The sequence below is a fragment of the Antedon bifida genome, chromosome 7, assembly GCF_963402885.1.
Source record: "Antedon bifida chromosome 7, ecAntBifi1.1, whole genome shotgun sequence".
Taxonomy (NCBI): domain Eukaryota; kingdom Metazoa; phylum Echinodermata; class Crinoidea; order Comatulida; family Antedonidae; genus Antedon; species Antedon bifida.
The window spans coordinates 25,958,972-25,977,439 of record NC_136232.1 but is presented as its reverse complement, the minus strand read 5'-3'; the positions used below and the strand labels follow the sequence as shown (position 1 = coordinate 25,977,439).

The following is an 18,468-nucleotide window of genomic DNA, read 5'->3' as shown; positions in this document are numbered from 1 at the left end:
TTCACTGTAATATCTCTATGGTTTGACCAAAAAAAAGTGTGATGTGCCCAAATATGGTAGTGCTATGCTTAAATATGGTAGTGATATGACACCAACATGTCCATAAATGGCCACATCACATTTTTTTGTCATAAAGTTTCATATTAGTGTATATAGAGCTTTCTCGTGATTATTTGATTATTTTGATCTAGTGGAATTTCCCACGCTATGACGACAACGTACGCGACGCAAGTAATTTGATAAATCACCAATAAATATAACCAAGCTTTAAAATGACGGATGCGCAATGAATGTGGCACGATTTTAAATAGTGTGCATAGTTGCCCTACTGACCATTGTCCTGCACAAAATGACTAAATAAAAAGAACAATATGCCCGACATTGTCAACATCTGTAAACTTGAATGATTGCATTTTGAAAGCATTTCATTTGAAGGTTAAAAGCGGCTTAATTAATCCACCGGATCAAAAGGCCTTCTGTTACGTAATAAGAGAACCCTGGATTTAACCTTGCAACTTGACCTTGGTATTGACCATCATGACGTCACTTACACAGACGCGGACTTGAAAATCAATCATGGCATACTACTACTTTGCATAGTAGATGGTCATACTCATTCATAAGTGCAAAAAACCTATAGAATCAAGAATCAATATTTATTTGATCCAATACGAATAACAAACACTATAATCAGTAACATTTAAGAATGGATCAGGGAGACTTCCATTAATGCCAAAAAATAGCGGCATACACAAGTACTTTGATAAGAATTTAAGATCTTACGTACGTATAGGCTATAACTATGGGATACAATGGGACTTGAAAATGAATGTTATAAATAACATCTCAACAAAAGAGATAGCTCAATCGTATAATAGGCTTTTATAATCTTAAAAAGATAAGCTGAACAATGAGGCATTGTGAAATAAGGACCGAAATTTATATAAAAAATGTAGGCAACTGTATTTTGTAACGGTTTCTTTCACTTCGCTGTGTTATTGTTTTGATGTAAAACCACGCATGCGTAAAATGAAAGGCATGAGTAATTGTAGCGGTTAACCGCATCTTCCAAACGGTATTCCACATTTTTATCTCCTCGCAGGCCGACTGATTATGAATTACGAGTACGTGCATTCTATCAGGTCATATCTCAACATTACGTGCAATTTAACATGGAATTAAGAATCAGAATTATCAAATAATCGTTTACTTGGCCGGACATTACCAAATAACAACACTAAATACTACTAAATGAATGTGTTTTTATAATAATAATAGATAAAGACTAAACAAGTGCATATGTATCATTGTTATAAAACGGTAAATAAAGACGAGAAGGGCCATTTTAATTTTAAAGGAAACTTCATCAATGCTTTCTTAAAGGTTTGCAATTAACAATAAGAAGTGCGGATGCTGTTTTTGTTAAAAGGGAAAATAAATAAGTCGTTTAATAAAAACAAAAAGCAGTACATTAACATATTACTCTACATTCCGCACGTGTTCTTTGTCTAATAATTGATAATACATTATGCATATATGTACTATTACTATGTTAATAAATCAATCCCTTTAAATGTAATATTTATTATTAATATTTATTATATTACACGTCCATTTCTGAAAGCGTAATAAAAACATCAACCTGGGTTACTACCGGTTAAAATGAATTTTTCGTAGCTTTGTTTTGCTAATCTAAGGTTGAACACATGCTTGTGTTTACATCTATGGACAGTTAGCTAAAGCCTTGGCCTTGTTAATGTGTAACCAATCAGCTGCAAGAACGGCGAGCTACACCTGCAAGCCGACCAATCACAGATAATCAGCCAAAAAATCCGGGGTAGTTTTTCCCGGTCACCAATTTTCTCCACAGTTGTAAACATAACACAGAAAACCAAACCTTACGGTTGATGTGCTCAGCATTTTAGCTTGAAAACAACGTTTACTATCGGGCTTTTTACATTGTTTTTGTGATTTTATACATATTCACATGCCGTTTACCAAAGAAGAGAAGGCCAGGCAGCGTGCTGACCAATTTAGAGAGGTAAATAATAATGATTTAGAAGAAGAAGATCCGGATTATAAAACATGTTGTGTGCCGTCTGGATGTGTAGTGGGTAATGCCGTTCATATACGAGACCCGGATGTTGTTATGAAAGTTGTATGCAACAACAAAGATTGTACCTATGGAGTGTATATGCACAAGCCGTGTTTTGCCGAGTGGGAAGAGAGTGTACTGACGTACCTACGATCGTCAGGACGGGCTAGAAGCTGGTCGGAAAAACAGCGTCGCCAAAATTTGTGGACAAAGAAAGGATACGACTTGGCATGGAAAGCATGTTCCTGTCGTTGCGGCAAGGGTCATCTACGAAAAGATCTCGATTGGCTACCACCGAAGTCGTTGGATGTAGCTGATCGCAAGAAAGCAAAGAAAAAGAAATCGAATGATAAGCCAACTATAGGTCGGGCGACGACTCTACAACAACAGAATAGCAATGGATCGACAACAACAAATGGTGTTCACACTCACAGCGGTCATATATCTAACGGCCATCAACATACGGGCAATTCCGTAGGGGGAGGATCGGCGCATAATGGACGTCTTCGCCACACCTCCGGAGCTTCCGTCTCTTCGACAGACAGCTTCAGTAGCACACCACCAACAAGTGCGGATGAATTCCTGTACTCGCCAGGTCCTTCACCACGTGTCAGCAACGGACATATACGACTCGATTCGAATTCGTCGTCAGATCGTAGTTGGTCGCCGAATGGCTCCCAAACAAGCCAAAGGAATGGTTTCACATTCTCTCGCTCCAATTCGCTGAGTAGCAGCAAGGAACCACCGGTTGACAATGCTCCTCGACAGATGTCGCCGAAGACAGTCGATAACCTCAATGACTGTCTATTTCTACGCAGAATGGACTTGTCCACATTTTTCGAGGTCCTTCCACGACATAAGCTGAATCCGTATCACATCAAGATGGACGAAGACGGCTTTGCGGCAAACGAAGAGATTCGGAAATTTATATTCAACACCATGGTTCTTCACAAGGCAACCAGCATGGCATGCTCGATGTGTGCTCGACAACTACCAATCTTCGATCGGTACCCCTTGATTGACGGGACCTGTTACCTTACCCCCGTCAAACACAGCGATACCAATCTACAAGTGAATCTTAACGGTAAACTGCAGTATCTGGGCGCAGTGTGCATGTTATGTTTAGAAGGCGTGCACAGCGTTCTATGCCGCAAATGTAAGACACCGTGGGATGGCAGCCATCATCAACTCGGAACTCTATACTCGTACGATATATTCGCCGCATCGCCATGCTGCTCTGGCCGCGTCGGTTGCAAGCAATGCGGTAAACCGGTTATAGAACTGAGTCGTGGACCGTACTTCTTCAGTCAATATTCGCAGACTATACGTTGCCCTCATTGTGGAGTACCAGATTTCCATTTCATAAAACCATTGAGCAGCTACGAGGTTCGCGCCAACCAGATGTCTGCGCAGCAACGACTAATATGTTAAGAAACTGTATCGTTTACGGGTATAATAACAGAACATTGTCGTATGTAAGACTATTTTTATAACGTTGATATTTTTAAACGCAAGTTGTGGACTAAAAGACACTTTTTGTACTGGAGAATTGTTTACTTTTGAAAAGTGTTTAAAATGTGTTTACTCAAAGAAGAATGAGTATTTGAACTTGAAGTTCTATAATAATCTTTTAAAAATAATAATTTGCATATTACGTTCATAAGTATAGTATAATATCGTTACGAGAATTTGTACGAATCCGATATGTTACATTTAAACCTGGATGGAGGTAAAAAACTCCATGATTAAACTGTTTGTATTGGATTCAGGATAGGCCTAAACAAAGATAGGATCATCATACATAATATAGGCGTATAATATTACCGTAAGAGATATTTCTACCGCAGAACATAATTATAAATGATATTTTCTTTTTAAATTTATATATCATACACTTTATATATAATTACAATATATTGATATACAACTTAGTAAACTTAGTATGCCTCCAGGTGAATATAAACAAATTGCGTTGCCCTGGAAACAACAATACGCATTATTCGCGATAACAATAATAATCAAAATATTACTTTATCAGATATCAAGAAAAAAACTGATATATACTTTATTTTGTACTGTATATAAATTAAGAAATGTCTATAATGGTTATTATCAGTCCTTTTATCAAGGAATTTAACATATCATTTTGTGTGTAATTATTATTACTAATTAAGTTTAAGCAGCTTCGGGATATACAACGTGTTTTGTTGATCACCAAAAGACGGTTTTCATAGTAGAAAATAAGAAAAAAAAGAACGATGTATAAAATGTTTGTAAAGAAGTTAATAACAACAATTTTTGAAAAGTTGAATGTTTAATATTTGGTAAAAATTGCCTTGTATCGTCACGTGATGGATGCATAATCGAGAAAGTCTTTCTGATTGGTTTTTTTAATAATGAATGAATCTTTATATTGACATATATGGTCAAATCAAACTAATATAGGTCGTAAAATGTATTTTTTATCAGTAAACACGTTTTTCAGCAAGTACTACTTGTAGAGGTATTTACACTTTTGTATTTTTAGAAAGTTAAATCCTTATAATATCATTTTTTAATAATATTTAAAAATCATTTTAGGTTGGAATAGACATTTGTGATTGCAAATAATATTACGAAATTCATTTCAAATATTGAAAAATGTTTAAGCAAAATGACGATAATCAGATTACGAAGTATAGCTAGCTAGGCCTATCATCATTTTGGCCAATAAGGTATTTTAGTTTGGAAGCGACAGGGTTATCTTGGCTTTCCGATATAGAGTGTGCCTCGTATTATAAGACTGATTTCTGCACTTGCCTATGTTATATCATCATTATTAAACTTTGAAGTAAAGTATAAGGAGTTGTAGGTAGGCTAGCCCTATGTTTGTTTTGATTTCGATGGTGTTGTACCCAGTGACAGGTTCATTACGTGTGACTTGTGGCGGCTATTTCTGCGGTTAACCACTAATGACGAAACTCATGATTTATAGCCTATGGTGTTCATACCAATGCATCCTATATGAGTCAGTAACGCAACGCAAAGACGAAACCGCACAAGTACAGTGGTTCACACTTAAGCGTGGTTCCCACTAGCGACGCAACGCAAGCGAATTGACCAATCACAAGCGATGGCTTATTCGCTTGTGATTGCTAACTGTCTATAACTTCGCTTGTCATTGGTTAAAACGCTTGCGTTGCGTTTACGTCCTTGCGTTACGTTCTAGTGGGAACCAAGCTTAAAATGTAACGGTATTCGATAAAATTGATCGATTTGGAATTTCCCATTTGCAACAACAACAGGTTCATATTATGAGTTTGCAGGGGTGGGTGAAATGTAACAAAATACTATTACTACCCGATGATTGGACAATGTTTAGTTTTTTCTTCAGTTAAGAGGAAGAAATCAAGCAGATTACATCCGCCATATAAAAAAAAACAAAACGCCGACACTTAAAAATCAAATGGCTTGCCTCGTATTTTAATACACCACCCTGGTAAGTTAGAGTCATGGGGGAAATCGCTAACTTTATGGGAAGGTTAACAACTTACCCGAGTGAAGCCTAAATATAGATACAAATTGGCATAAGTATACATTTACCCGGTAAGTTGGTCACCAAAGTTATAGCGATAATCGACCCATGAAACCAACTACACGAGTAACTGAAATAACTGTACACCTAATTTCCTCACACGACGAAGCATGTTGATCACGATGTTGATCATGAAGACGACAACGATGATGATGTTGATCACGTTGACAAACGAACTAAAGCTGATCAATTATGACGATGATATGACAACAGTAAATGAGATGATGATGATGATGATGATATGATGACGGTGGTCACGTCAATGAGTAATTGCTTACGATGATGACAACAATTATGATCATGACGATGATGAACAGTACAGACGACATGAGGCAAATATTTGTTTGATATTTGAACGGTTTTACCGGGGCTTTTCAGCGAGAGTGAATTTAGACATAGATTTTATGTCAAATTAAAGATGTAGTAGGATAAACACGATGTTTGTAAAGCTTGGTTCCCACTAGCGACGCAACGTAACGCAACCTATACGCAACGTAAGAAAATTCCCTTCCAATAATTGTGTTTGCCCCCGCCTGCGTGAAATCAAACCTGCGATGTTTGAAGCACTGTTGCATCGTCGGTTCCCACTTTTGTACGTGATTACGCAATACAGCACTTTGAGTCGATACGTCGCTGCGTTACGTTGCGTTACGTTGCGTTACGTTGCGTTACGTTCTAGTGGGAACCACGCTTTACCAACAATATAAACATCAATTTCTATATCATCGTCTCTTTATTTATATTTCAAGCTATGAAGAAGATCCCTAGGAAAGGGTTTGAAGTCAACAGCAGTATTAAATTTCCCTTTGTGTTATTCATGTGGAACCAGCTTTTAAAATTCTTGGCACACTTCCAACATTCATCCAAGGGACGTTCTTAATTTCAAAATTCACATAAAAATAGCTTATGGATTTTCCGAAATATTATTTTTAAACTTCGACACATTGACATTAACTGATATAGGTCTATATTGATGATTAAATTATTTGGGCTTGTTTGACTATTATTATTCAGAATTACAATCCAATTTATATAGTACGTGTAATAATGGTTGATTTCAGATGTGCATATTCTTCTAGGGTGTGTGTGAAATATGATTATGAATGTTTATGCCTAATATTTATATACATTCCATAATCCGTTTGTCGACTAGAGAGGGCCAAATGACGGGCGCGAATGAAGACAGTCGTAGTTGTTTTGTTTTATTTAATATACATTTTTTGTGAAGGATCGCCGGACCACATTATGACTCTGTTTTCAATATTTATTATATTGTCAATTAAATGACGATAAAATATATAATTTACGTTTGGGGTAAAGTTTATTTTCGCATCTGGAATTTACAAATATAGATTGCCTTCAATCAATCAAAGATAATTCTTTGCCATAATGCAGTTGCCGCTTAAATAACTTGAGGGCGCTAGACAAGTTTAAGGTCCTATCAAGGATCTACTATACTAGTCTCTGAGCAAAGCATGGGAAAAGTAATACTATTTTGAACAATTATAAATTTTTTTTTTTTATAATTTTAAAAAATGTCATCGATAATGAAAATTGCATCCATACTGAAAGATTGTTGTCTTTACGACATTTTTGTCTGAACTTGACAAAAAAAATGTTATTTTGGCCCAAATGGCTGCCCATAGTCGATCAAAAGCACACCACCAACAACTTAAAAACCGCACATCCATTTCGTCGTTGTTGCGGACTACCTACTTAGAATATAGGCCTAATACACGATTTGGATTAAAATCATCGAAGAAAATGGCTGAAACAAGCAAAGTTACCCCTTTGGTAAAATGAATATTTTATATTTAAAGTATAGCATAAGATGAATGTACAAACACTTGCGAAACGTAATTTAATAAGTTACTAAACACATTCGTGTTGGGCCTAACCGTGCTAGCTAGGCCTCTCTGCCTGTCCATGTATGGCCTACATTCCACACACACGCACGCGGGCTTCATTTGCAACTACCCTTACAGATTACAAGGTCATAGTTACTTAGATCTGAGCTAAAAGTGCGTGTTTAATTCTACATTCTAAGCATTGACTTACGCCATTTGTACGATGAAGGATCTTTTGTTTTTAAATTAATGATTAAACTAATTTTTAATCTAAAAAATCATGAAAATAAATGATCGGAAATAAATAGAAATAGAAGTTTCCTCCTAAATGCATGGTAAACTTGAAAATGAGTTTAGTTTTTTTTTTTATTTGTATACACACATATATGCAATTTTATATTCTGAAATAAACTAAATCATAATTATAATGTTTATCAATGTAGGCATCTACGGAAGAAACTTCAGTCGAAGCTGTTGAGACAACCTTTGTCAATGGAGATGAAGATGCGATAAAACAAGTAAGATTGTATACAACTATATAAAACATGTCATAGTTTAAACTTAAAAAAGATAATTTAGATTTTACATAAATATATACATTTTACATTCTTAGTTCAGTGAACATTCAAAGTACACTATACAGTGAGTATTACCATGATGTGGTATATAGGTATGTACTCAGTATATTAAATAGATATTATAAGTGATTCAATTTATGTTTTACATGACAGTAATCTTTTAACTTTTCAGAGTGAAAAAAGAGATCAGACACCATCACCAAGTCCTATGGATAATTCGTCGGACGAAAGTAAAATCACCGCAGTGCCAGAGACGCAAATTGTCCCACAAGACACCAATATAAAGAAGAAGAAAAAGAAAGGTCTTTAAAAATTTATTTTAAATTTAAATTAAGAATAAAATAGGATCTTATATTGGATGGACAGTTTCAAGTCACTTCTAAAAACTCACTTGTTCTGATTTTCTTATTGAAAGCCCCATGAGCTATGATCGTTGGAATGGTGCTTAAAATTTTAAATAATTGTCTTAACTTTGTTACTTTTCAGGGCGTGATGCTGACCACATGAGTAGAGCCATCATCCAGGCATTAGATGGGCTTGACACACCTGAAGAGAAAGTGACAGCTCTCAGCAAGAAATATGCAGACGTGGTAAATAAACATTGATTGATTATAATTCTAATATCAATTGACATAACGATGTACCCTCTGTGTGCACTGTTACGTATTGTGGTTATTTCAAATCACTTGTTAAGATTCATTTATTGTTGCCGGTGGTCTAGGATGGTTGCAGTGAAATATATTTAAATATGGTATAAAAGTTATAATAATAAAGAGAACATGCATTGAAGTTTAGTTTTAGTTTAAGTTGTTTTAAAATTATGTTTAAATGTGCCGTAGGGCCCCTCGGAAGAGCAGTTTTATTTTATTACTGAGAGGGCTACCCTACTGAAAGAAAACGAAATAAATAAATAAATCCAAACAAACCGAAACTGTGGACTCGAGGCTGTTCACAAACACAAACATACAGGGGAGAAAACATAACCTCCTAGGTGTAGGTAACAACTATAATTATGCATAAAATATGCATAATTCTCTTGATCATGGTGGACAATTAAAACATATGTTTAAAAAGCACTGAAAAGGACAACACTATCTTTTAACTGTTATTATAAAGTCTTTCGAAATGAATGATTTTGTTTGTAATGCTCGGTATTTGGTTTTCACAATACCTAATAAGCGAAGGATTGGGGGTGGAGGGATGTCAGTTGAATTGCTAACCACTATTCCTGACATGCTTATGAGAAACCTATTCGTAAGGTTTAAACAAAGACTAGCTTGTATCTCTTGAAACATTTAACAAAATGATTTTCTTTAGTTAAGAGAACATCGTGAATTACAAGGCAAGTTGAAGCTTCACCAACGGCAACTGTCTCAACTGCAGAAGGAGCGAGATCATCTGCAGAGTGAGCATGGAAAGGCCCTGCTGGCAAAGAGCAAACTAGAGAGTCTCTGTAGGGAATTACAGAGGCATAATAAAACTGTCAAGGTAAATAATAATAATTATAAATTCCATTTGTATATCACCCTTTCATTGATCATGGTGCTGTGAACTTAGATGTCACACTTCCTCCCTAAGAGTCACGCCAGTGCTGCCAATTATAGCTCTCTCTCGGCCTGGGTAATCCTTTACTCGTCTCAAAAGATATACTAGGTTTAAAGTGCATGCAAGCATTTTGTGAACATTGGCTAGATGTCCTTTTAAATAGTCTTGACCCTTCAAGTTGACCCCTAAGTCACAGCCATTGGTTTCATTTCTTCCAATTCTGCTGCATAATATGGAGTATCTTAATAACTTGTTCTTTTAGGAGGAGAGTTTACAACGAGCCAGAGAGGAAGAAGAAAAAAGGAAAGAGGTTTCTGCCAAGTTTCAGGTAAAGTATTTTTTTTTAAAATCCTAATGTTCTGGCTTAATTGAATAAAAAAACATCACTATCTAATCCTCTGGTTGAGTAGTGGAAGGCTATAGAGTAAATGATTAATAAATATAGTACATCTTATCTACTTATCTACTTTTGTATTTTTAGCAAACAATAAATGAAATAACTTCACAAATGCAAGAAAATCATGCAAGAAATATGAAGCTAAAAGAAGAAAATCTAGAGTTAGCTACTAAGCTAAAGAACTTAGTTGAACAATATGAACGAAGAGAGGAGGTATGTTAAAATTGACACCACTAAATCCCTCAAATATGAAAAAAGAGAGGCTAGGAGCATGTTGAAATTGACACCACTAAATCCCTCAAATATCAAAAAAGAGAGGCTAGGAGCATGTTGAAATTGACACCACTAAGTCCAATAAGTCAAATATAAAAAAATAGATGAGTGTGTTAAAATGTACCTTCCAAGCGCCTCAAATATGAAAAAATAGAGGAGGTATGTACATAAAATTGACACCACTAAGTCCCTCAAATATGAAAAAAACAAACAAAATGTGATAAAATTTACTCCTTAAGTACCTCAAATAGGGAAAAAATAATATCAAATTTACTCCTTAAGTCCTAGATATGACAACATTGACTCCCACTAGTTCACTTCCTTAAAACCAAAAACACTGATATTCTATTCAAATACTTATCATCATCATTATATTCTGGTTTACTTCAACATTTGTAGCATATTGATAAGATGCTAAAACACAAGGAATTAGAGGCTCAGCTGTTTGATGCAAAACTGCAGCAAGGTAACCTGACATTAGCAGAAGAGAAAGAAAAACACATCAGAGAAAAAGCTATAGTAAGAACTTTTTTTCATACACTAAATTTATTTGTCCATATTATCAATACAAGATTTTCTCGAATGAGGATCGAAAATTTCATACTTATGATTTTTGCTTGTTTGAAGTAGTATAAATATTATACCTTCATTATATTATGAGTTGTACTTTTTATTTTAGAATTATAAAAGTTTGTCTTTACATATTATGAAATTTGTCTTTGATTGTAGCTGCTAAATGAAACCGCTGAAGCGCATCGTAAGTGTGAAGTTTTAACCAAGCAAGAAGCTCAGTTGAAATCACAGGTAAAATTTTTTTCATTTTTTAGAACCAACCAAAAAGCTTTTCTCTTTTAAAATATAAAACTACAGTTTATTGATGTTGTTTTTGGGGCATTCCACAGTATTTGGTCCGTGGGTTTAAAAATTTCATTTACTGATTTTGATGTAACTCTTGGCCATTTCTCAAAGTAGACATGTTGAAGTTTATTAAATAACATTTTTTTTATTTTTCTTATATTGATTTTTTAAGTTATTAAATATTAAATATGAAAAAGTCATATTTGGCGTTACGGACGGGACATTTTTAATCCTATTTATTTCATAAACTATGCATCTTATTACTGTTTTTTCAACAGATATAGTTACTTTATGTCTCAATAATACACAATCAAGTATTTAATTAAAATTTTGTTGTTTATTAATTTCATACATCCATTTCACATTCATAAATGTCCCGTCCGCGACGTTTTAGGCGGTTTTTTAACATTTATTTTAAAAGTAATGATGCAAAAATCTTGAGATTTCATTTTCTCCTCCTGAGGACTATATCTCATTATATTATGAACAAATTTTTGGAAAATTTTAGATTTTGATGAAAATATCATATTTCAAAAATATATTGTTACGGACGGGACATTTTTGTTACGGACGGGACGTATCATTTAAATCTTAATTATTTCACAAACCATGCATATTTTGAACATTTTTTTGCCAGATATAGTTACTCTATGTCCCTATTGTACATATTCAAGCATTTTATAACACATATTTTGTTTATTAAATTTCATATATACATTTCAAAATTCATAATTGTCCCATCCGCAACATTTTAATAGTAGTTTTATGGTGTTTTTACATTTCAGTTAAAAGTATTGATACCACAATTTAATATTTTGTTTTCTCCTTTTAAAACTATATGCAATACATTATAAACAAATATTTTGAAACTTTTGGTGAAAATATCATATTCAAAAATATATTGATGACATTTTTCGTAGGCACGGGACAGACATTTTTGTTAAGGACGGGACATATCATTTAAATCCTTTTTATTTCATAATAAAACTATGCATCTTGTTAATATTTTTGCCCATAAATATACTGCAGTTACTTTTTTTTCAAAGTAAGCTCCAATTATTAATAATAAATTATTTTATTAAAATTGTTTATTAATTTCATACTTGCATTTCAAAATTCATAATTGTTACTTCTGAGACATTTCGATTGGGGTTTTTTCCTCACTTGTGTTTATTGAAGTAATGGCTTTAAAATTGTTATTTAATTCCTAATTTTAAATCTTTAATTTTCAACTCCTAAGGATATTAAATTGCAATAGATTTTAAAACAAGTTTTTTAAAACTTGTATTTTTTTTATTAAAAAACATTACTATAAAAAATTATTGAATGTTACGGATGGGATATTTTTTTTATGAATGTGATGACAATATTGTAAGAATTAAAAAGTGTTTTTGTACTGTAGGCTGAGAAGTACTGTACAAAGGTGTTAACTGTTGTTTATTAATCACAAAACATTGTGGTCTGTATTTAAAATAACAATCCACAAAAGAACAATACCTAAATCCAAAACAACATGACCAGTATGAATGGGAGTATTGGGTGCGGTCATCGCTTTGTAGATTTCATTCTTTGGTGAATTTGCAACCAAGAACCTTTTATAAATCAGATACTTAAATAATTAAGATTGAATTTTAATAGAAGTAGGCCTACAGTTATTAAATCCAAGCAAGGATAGAAGAAAATTTCAGATGCAACTTGGATCCACTAACAAATTCAGACGTCAACGCCAATCTTTAGAGATTCGCCTTAAATGTGTTAATATCTTGAAGTCTTGATTAATATGCCAAGCATAACTTTTATATTAGTGTAAATAAATATTTTGATAACATTTTACAATATTGCTTCTCGTTATAACTCTTCGAATAATTAATTTTATAAATAATATTTCATATTTATGAATTTTAATATTTTCACTTGACATAAACTTTTAAACAGTGTTTCAAAGGTTGAATTATATTTTGATTTGTAAATAAAAGATTACATTGATGTAAAAAACTTATTTTTAAATTTTTTTAATAGCAAAATTATACAATTTTTTAACGTGGACAAAGTTGTCCTGTCCGCGACGTTAGAAATGTCCCGTCCGTAACAACATATAAATCATATTTATTAATAAATTGGCAGTTCAATTTTTATAATTAACATTCAGTTATCTAAAACAACTATCTGGCAACATAATAATACAAAACAAATTTTAAAATCTCTTTTAAATGAGGAGAAATATTACAATACGTAAACCTTCTCAAAAGTCATGTCCATTTGCCGTCCCATCCGCGACGCATACAATTTTCATAATAAAATTTTTTTTGTACAGTCTTTTTTCTTTTTTTGACTTTCATAATAAACATTGGCCATATATGTATACATTTATTCTACTTTGAATCTTGTATTCTTTTTTATTTCTAAGATATGTCTAGTTATATTCTCAAAAATGTCCCGTCCGTAACAAAAAAATACTGTGGAATGCCCCTTTTTATCTAATTTCAATTCAATCTTTCAGCTTGGTGTCTACACAGAGAAGTTTGAAGAATTTCAAACAACGTTGACTAAAAGCAACGAGGTATTTCAAACATTCAAACAGGAGATGGACAAGGTAGGCAATTTACAACAACATGGCTAATGTACAATACTCTACTATTATGATTTTTCTACAATGAAAGCTTATACAGTCAACTCTCCCAATACCAGACACCTTTGCGCTGGCCTAATATGCCTGGTTTTCCGGAAAGTCTGGTTTAGAGAGAGTTTCTGGGTTTTCAGAGAGTATTGGGAGAGTTGACTGTAAAACAACACAATTTGTGAAGTAAAGGAAAATTCTTGTGAATATAAATTATATAAACTAATATAAAAGTGCATATTGTAAAGTTGTTGTATGTAGTAATACTTGTGTTGCACTTGTAGATGACTAAGAAAATCAAGAGGCTTGAGAAAGAAACAAACATGTGGAAAGTGAGATGGGAAGGAAGCAACAAGACACTGAAACAAATGACAGAGGAAGTAAGTGACTACAGTAACTGCCTTCTAAACCAAAACATCTAGGTTCAAGCAAGGCAATCTAGAAAACACTACAGTACCTTGCCTTCTAAACCAAAACTAGGTGCAAGCAAGGCAATCTAGACAATAGGACACTGAGCGCACCTTGCCAAGATAGGAACTCATAACAGTCCTTTTATCTTATGTCTGGCTGCGACAAATACCAACAGTCCTGTACTATGTACATTCTCCGCAGCATTCAGTTTTTTGTTAATGGGCAAGTGTCGCAGCCACAGTTAAACCCTTTGATCTCCGGAGCTCAGCATCCTGTTGTTAGATTGTCTTCTTCTAGTCCTAATCAAAACAACATAAATACCACAATGACAGAATAGATAAAGTAAATCTTAAATTCAACATTATCAGAAAATGTAAGTTTCAATAAAAAGTGGACAGAGTAACATGGTAAATTTAAATTGATTTTAATGAATGAACAGTAAATGTAAAAATCTGGTTTTTTTTTCAAAGAAAGTAGAAACTGTTAAATTAATGACATCTCAGAAAGCTAGAATAGACAAACTAGAGAAGTTATGTCGTGCATTACAAGCTGAAAGAAACGCCATGGCGGATCAAGCTAAAACAAATGGTAAGCTTTCTTCATTATCTTTGTTGACTTCACCTCAGAAGGTCAAATGAACGGCACAACATTTGACTCTTAATAATAATGACATTACACAACAAATGCCAAACTAGGAAACCTGTAACAATTTGCCAACATCTTTGTTTATAAACAAACTTCCAAAAAAGGAAGGAAAAGCATTCATTTGGTGAGCGATTGCATTATTGATCCTCTCGGCAATAGCAACAAGCCCTATGATTGCCTCCTTCACTATCATACCATAGGGGACCCCTCAGGATGTAAATACCCTTTACAGTATCTCTGGTACTATACATTCCATTTTTTTTCTCGTTTTTATCTGTTTTTTGTTAATGTATGGTATCGAAATAAATCATATCCTCATTATTTGTCTCATTTTTGAGGAGTATCAACTGTGCTATAAAATCTTTAATATTGTTTTCTCAGAAGAACAAACCCAGGTTAGTTCACCATCTGTGAAAGAGGAACCAGACCCAGAAATGAATGTTGAGAATTCATCTGGAACACCTGAAGAAACATCAACTGAAACACAAGGGGAAACACAAGACACAGATAAAACATCATCATCTGAAATAATAGATAAAGATTTAGATAGTGAAAAAGCCCAGTCACATGCCACTCAATTACTATCAGAGAATTAAAAATATATTTTTGGGAAGTTATAGTAACAAAATCAGAATAAGACAAGAAAATACGATATTGACTTTGTTATGATTAAAGTAAAGGTTTGCGGTACAACACATGTCTCCAAAAAAAAAAACAACTAAAGCTCTATCTACACTATCAATGTGACAAAAAAATGTGATGTGCCCATATATGGACATGATGATGTAACATCACTACCATATTTGGGCACATCACACTAATTTGATAAAACGTTTACTCTACAGGATGTTTGTAACATAACCAAAATGTAAACACTTTCTCAATGTTATTTTTTTCACATGCATGGTGTGTACTACAAACCTTAATTTACTAGTACTAATAGTATGATTAAACACACATTTAAAAGGGTATATTTTTTATGTTGCTCACAGTTTAGCAGAATTTATGCACCACTTAACAATGAGTTTTTGGTGAGAATTTTTTTTTTTATGCCACCTTGTTTGAATATTAATCTACCTTGATAAATCGTGCTTTATCACCTCTATTACATTGTGGGATACATTTATATTGTATGGTTTCAAGCCTGTCACCAGCATTGTTTTGTGGGCTTTTTTCCACAAAATGGGGGGAAAAAATGCATTCAGAGCCAGGCTAGTTAGGCCTATTTACCATCACAGTCCCTAGTCACAAAAAAAAGGTACAGGTTGGTTCGTTCGTACCCTCAAAGCCCCTTGGCTTGGGTATTTTAATATAAACTCTATATGTGGCATAATTTGTACTCAAGAATTATTTGCAGGAGTTTTTGTTATCGTGTTTGCAGAAGTAGGTGTAGAATTTGTGCTTTTTACTAATGCAGTTGTCAACAATCACAATAGCTTTGTAAGGTATTTGAAGTGAATGCATGATTGAAGTACAGTAAATTGGTTTCACAGCTGGAAAACAACTTTGACGTACAGTAATGCATAATTTGCGAAGGTCGTAGGTCATTAATCTGAAGCTCCTTACTGTTTATTTGAAGCATGTTTTGATCAGCACGGATTTACTTTTTTTTAAAGGATTGAATGAATTAATTTGGCAGTCATCACAGAAAATATAATTTTTTTTTTAGATCACCAACTCAACAACAAAACATGGTTATTGTGTGTATGACCACACCTAACATTATTAGTGTGTGATCATTGTGCGTGTATGGCCACACCTAACATTATTAGTGTGTGATCATTGTGTATGTATGGCCACACCTAATATTAGTGTGTGTGATCAGTGTGTGTATGTCCACACCTAACATTATTAGTGTGTGTGTGTGTATGGCCACACCTGATATTATTAGTGTGTGATCATTGTATGTATGACCACACCTAACATTATTAGTGTCTGATCAACCCATAGATAACCACACCCAAAATGATATTACCGGTGTCCTGTTTTTTAGTGACAAGTAACTGATTATTATTAATTACTTAAAATGAAAAATAATAGAATTAAATCGAATAAACCATGGCAATAATGTCTTACCCCAATCAAATACCGGATTTCTGATGTGTAAGAGATGCAGCACTTACACAGTAAAGACTTAAAGTAAGAATTGATTTTATTCTGGTGGATTAAAAGAAACTAAGGGATAGTAGATATATTTTCAAGATAACTTTTGTAATTGTTAGACTATGCAGTCGGTCTGTGATCCTTTTCAGAAATAAAAGCGTTTGATATTTCAACTAAATGATTTTTCTTTTCTAAAAATCTCACTTTTTGACATCTCAAAAATCATTTACAAAATTTAAATTCCTGTACTTAGTACAGTACAGGGACTTTTTTGTAAAAAGAAAATGGCAATTTTAATATTCATATTTTGATAAAACTTTTTCCTATAAATATGACAAATAAAATATGATAAAATAATCAAATGTGTGTATATATATGGTACTATAAATATCAATATCTAATGATGCATATTTACTTTAAAAAAAATTCCTGTACTATAGTAGAGGGATTTTTTATTTTGTTGCAAATTGAATATTCATGCATAATTTGACAGACTTTTCCTTGAATAGGCACACTGCATACCAGGCCTCCTTCTACCACTAGCCTAGGCTACCCTACACTAGGCTGGTACTAAGCATAGGATCCCTAAGCATGGAGTGAAGTAGGCCTATCTAGGACTTGAAATTTAGAGTAGTTTGATAACTTACGTAGGGCCTGGGCCTGGCTAAGTTATATAATCTTCTAATGCCATGTTCCATGAAATAAAAAAAATAATCCTCATCATCGTGAAATCATGCAAAGTATAAATCAATTGATGTTCTTACAATCTTTTTTTTCGCCGTGATGGTCGTGAGGTGGTGGTACGTACGTCGTTCGTTGAACCTAGCTAGCTAGCTGGCACGTGGGTGATGACGATGATGATGATGGTGGAGTTTCGTTGTTTTTGATTGGCCAGTAGTTCATTATGAATACGATTACGCACGCGCAACAGACATTTCCCTGTAAAACTACAAAATTAACGTTCAAAATACTGTATCAAACACCTGGCAATTTACCTCGTGTTTTTAACGATATTTTCAATACATCATTTAATGGAGGAGGATTCTTCATCAATACTAACTTGGTAACTAGGCTGTCAGACGGTTCTGTGTAATTGACTCACGTGACCGGGATATAAAAAAAATTCTTTTAGATCTCTGTATGTTTTTTTTAATGTCAAAGCAAGTTCTCATTTAATGCTTTTTTTTTACTGAAAAGTTTGTAAGCGGGTGCAAACACAAATGAACAACAATAACAACAACAAATGCTTCCCAATTTTTGGTTGATTCTACAATACATGAATACAAGAATCTATAGCACATAGAGGTACTACACAACTAGACAGTCAACTCCAAATTAAACAGCAGCTCTCTAGTTGTATAATACCTCTATGAGTATACATATCACACAAAACATTATTTCGAGAGTGGTTCCTACATATAGGCCACCAATTCTGTCATGTATCTCCACATATGAAGTGATCTGTCCAATATCATAAACAAATTCTGTCGAAATATAGAGTCAGGTTTGCAATCAAGCTTTCTAT

General features: G+C 33.7%; 2 protein-coding genes across 2 annotated transcripts; both read left to right on the top strand.

Moving 5' to 3' along the window:
* The first annotated feature begins 1,841 nt into the window (after nt 1-1,841).
* Nucleotides 1,842-4,960, top strand: LOC144847880 (headcase protein homolog). Its single transcript, XM_078704440.1, has one exon. It carries the CDS (start codon nt 1,988-1,990, stop codon nt 3,524-3,526), a length of 1,539 nt encoding a protein of 512 aa, XP_078560566.1. The 5' UTR covers nt 1,842-1,987; the 3' UTR covers nt 3,527-4,960.
* Nucleotides 4,961-7,337: 2,377 nt separating this feature from the next.
* LOC144847443 (beta-taxilin-like) lies at nt 7,338-17,121 on the top strand. The gene is made up of 13 exons (XM_078703810.1): nt 7,338-7,463; nt 7,960-8,034; nt 8,267-8,396; nt 8,581-8,684; nt 9,412-9,582; nt 9,902-9,967; nt 10,121-10,249; nt 10,709-10,828; nt 11,039-11,113; nt 13,668-13,760; nt 14,069-14,164; nt 14,666-14,783; nt 15,222-17,121. Exons 1-13 carry the CDS (start codon nt 7,434-7,436, stop codon nt 15,434-15,436), a joined length of 1,422 nt encoding a protein of 473 aa, XP_078559936.1. The 5' UTR covers nt 7,338-7,433; the 3' UTR covers nt 15,437-17,121.
* Nucleotides 17,122-18,468: the final 1,347 nt, after the last annotated feature.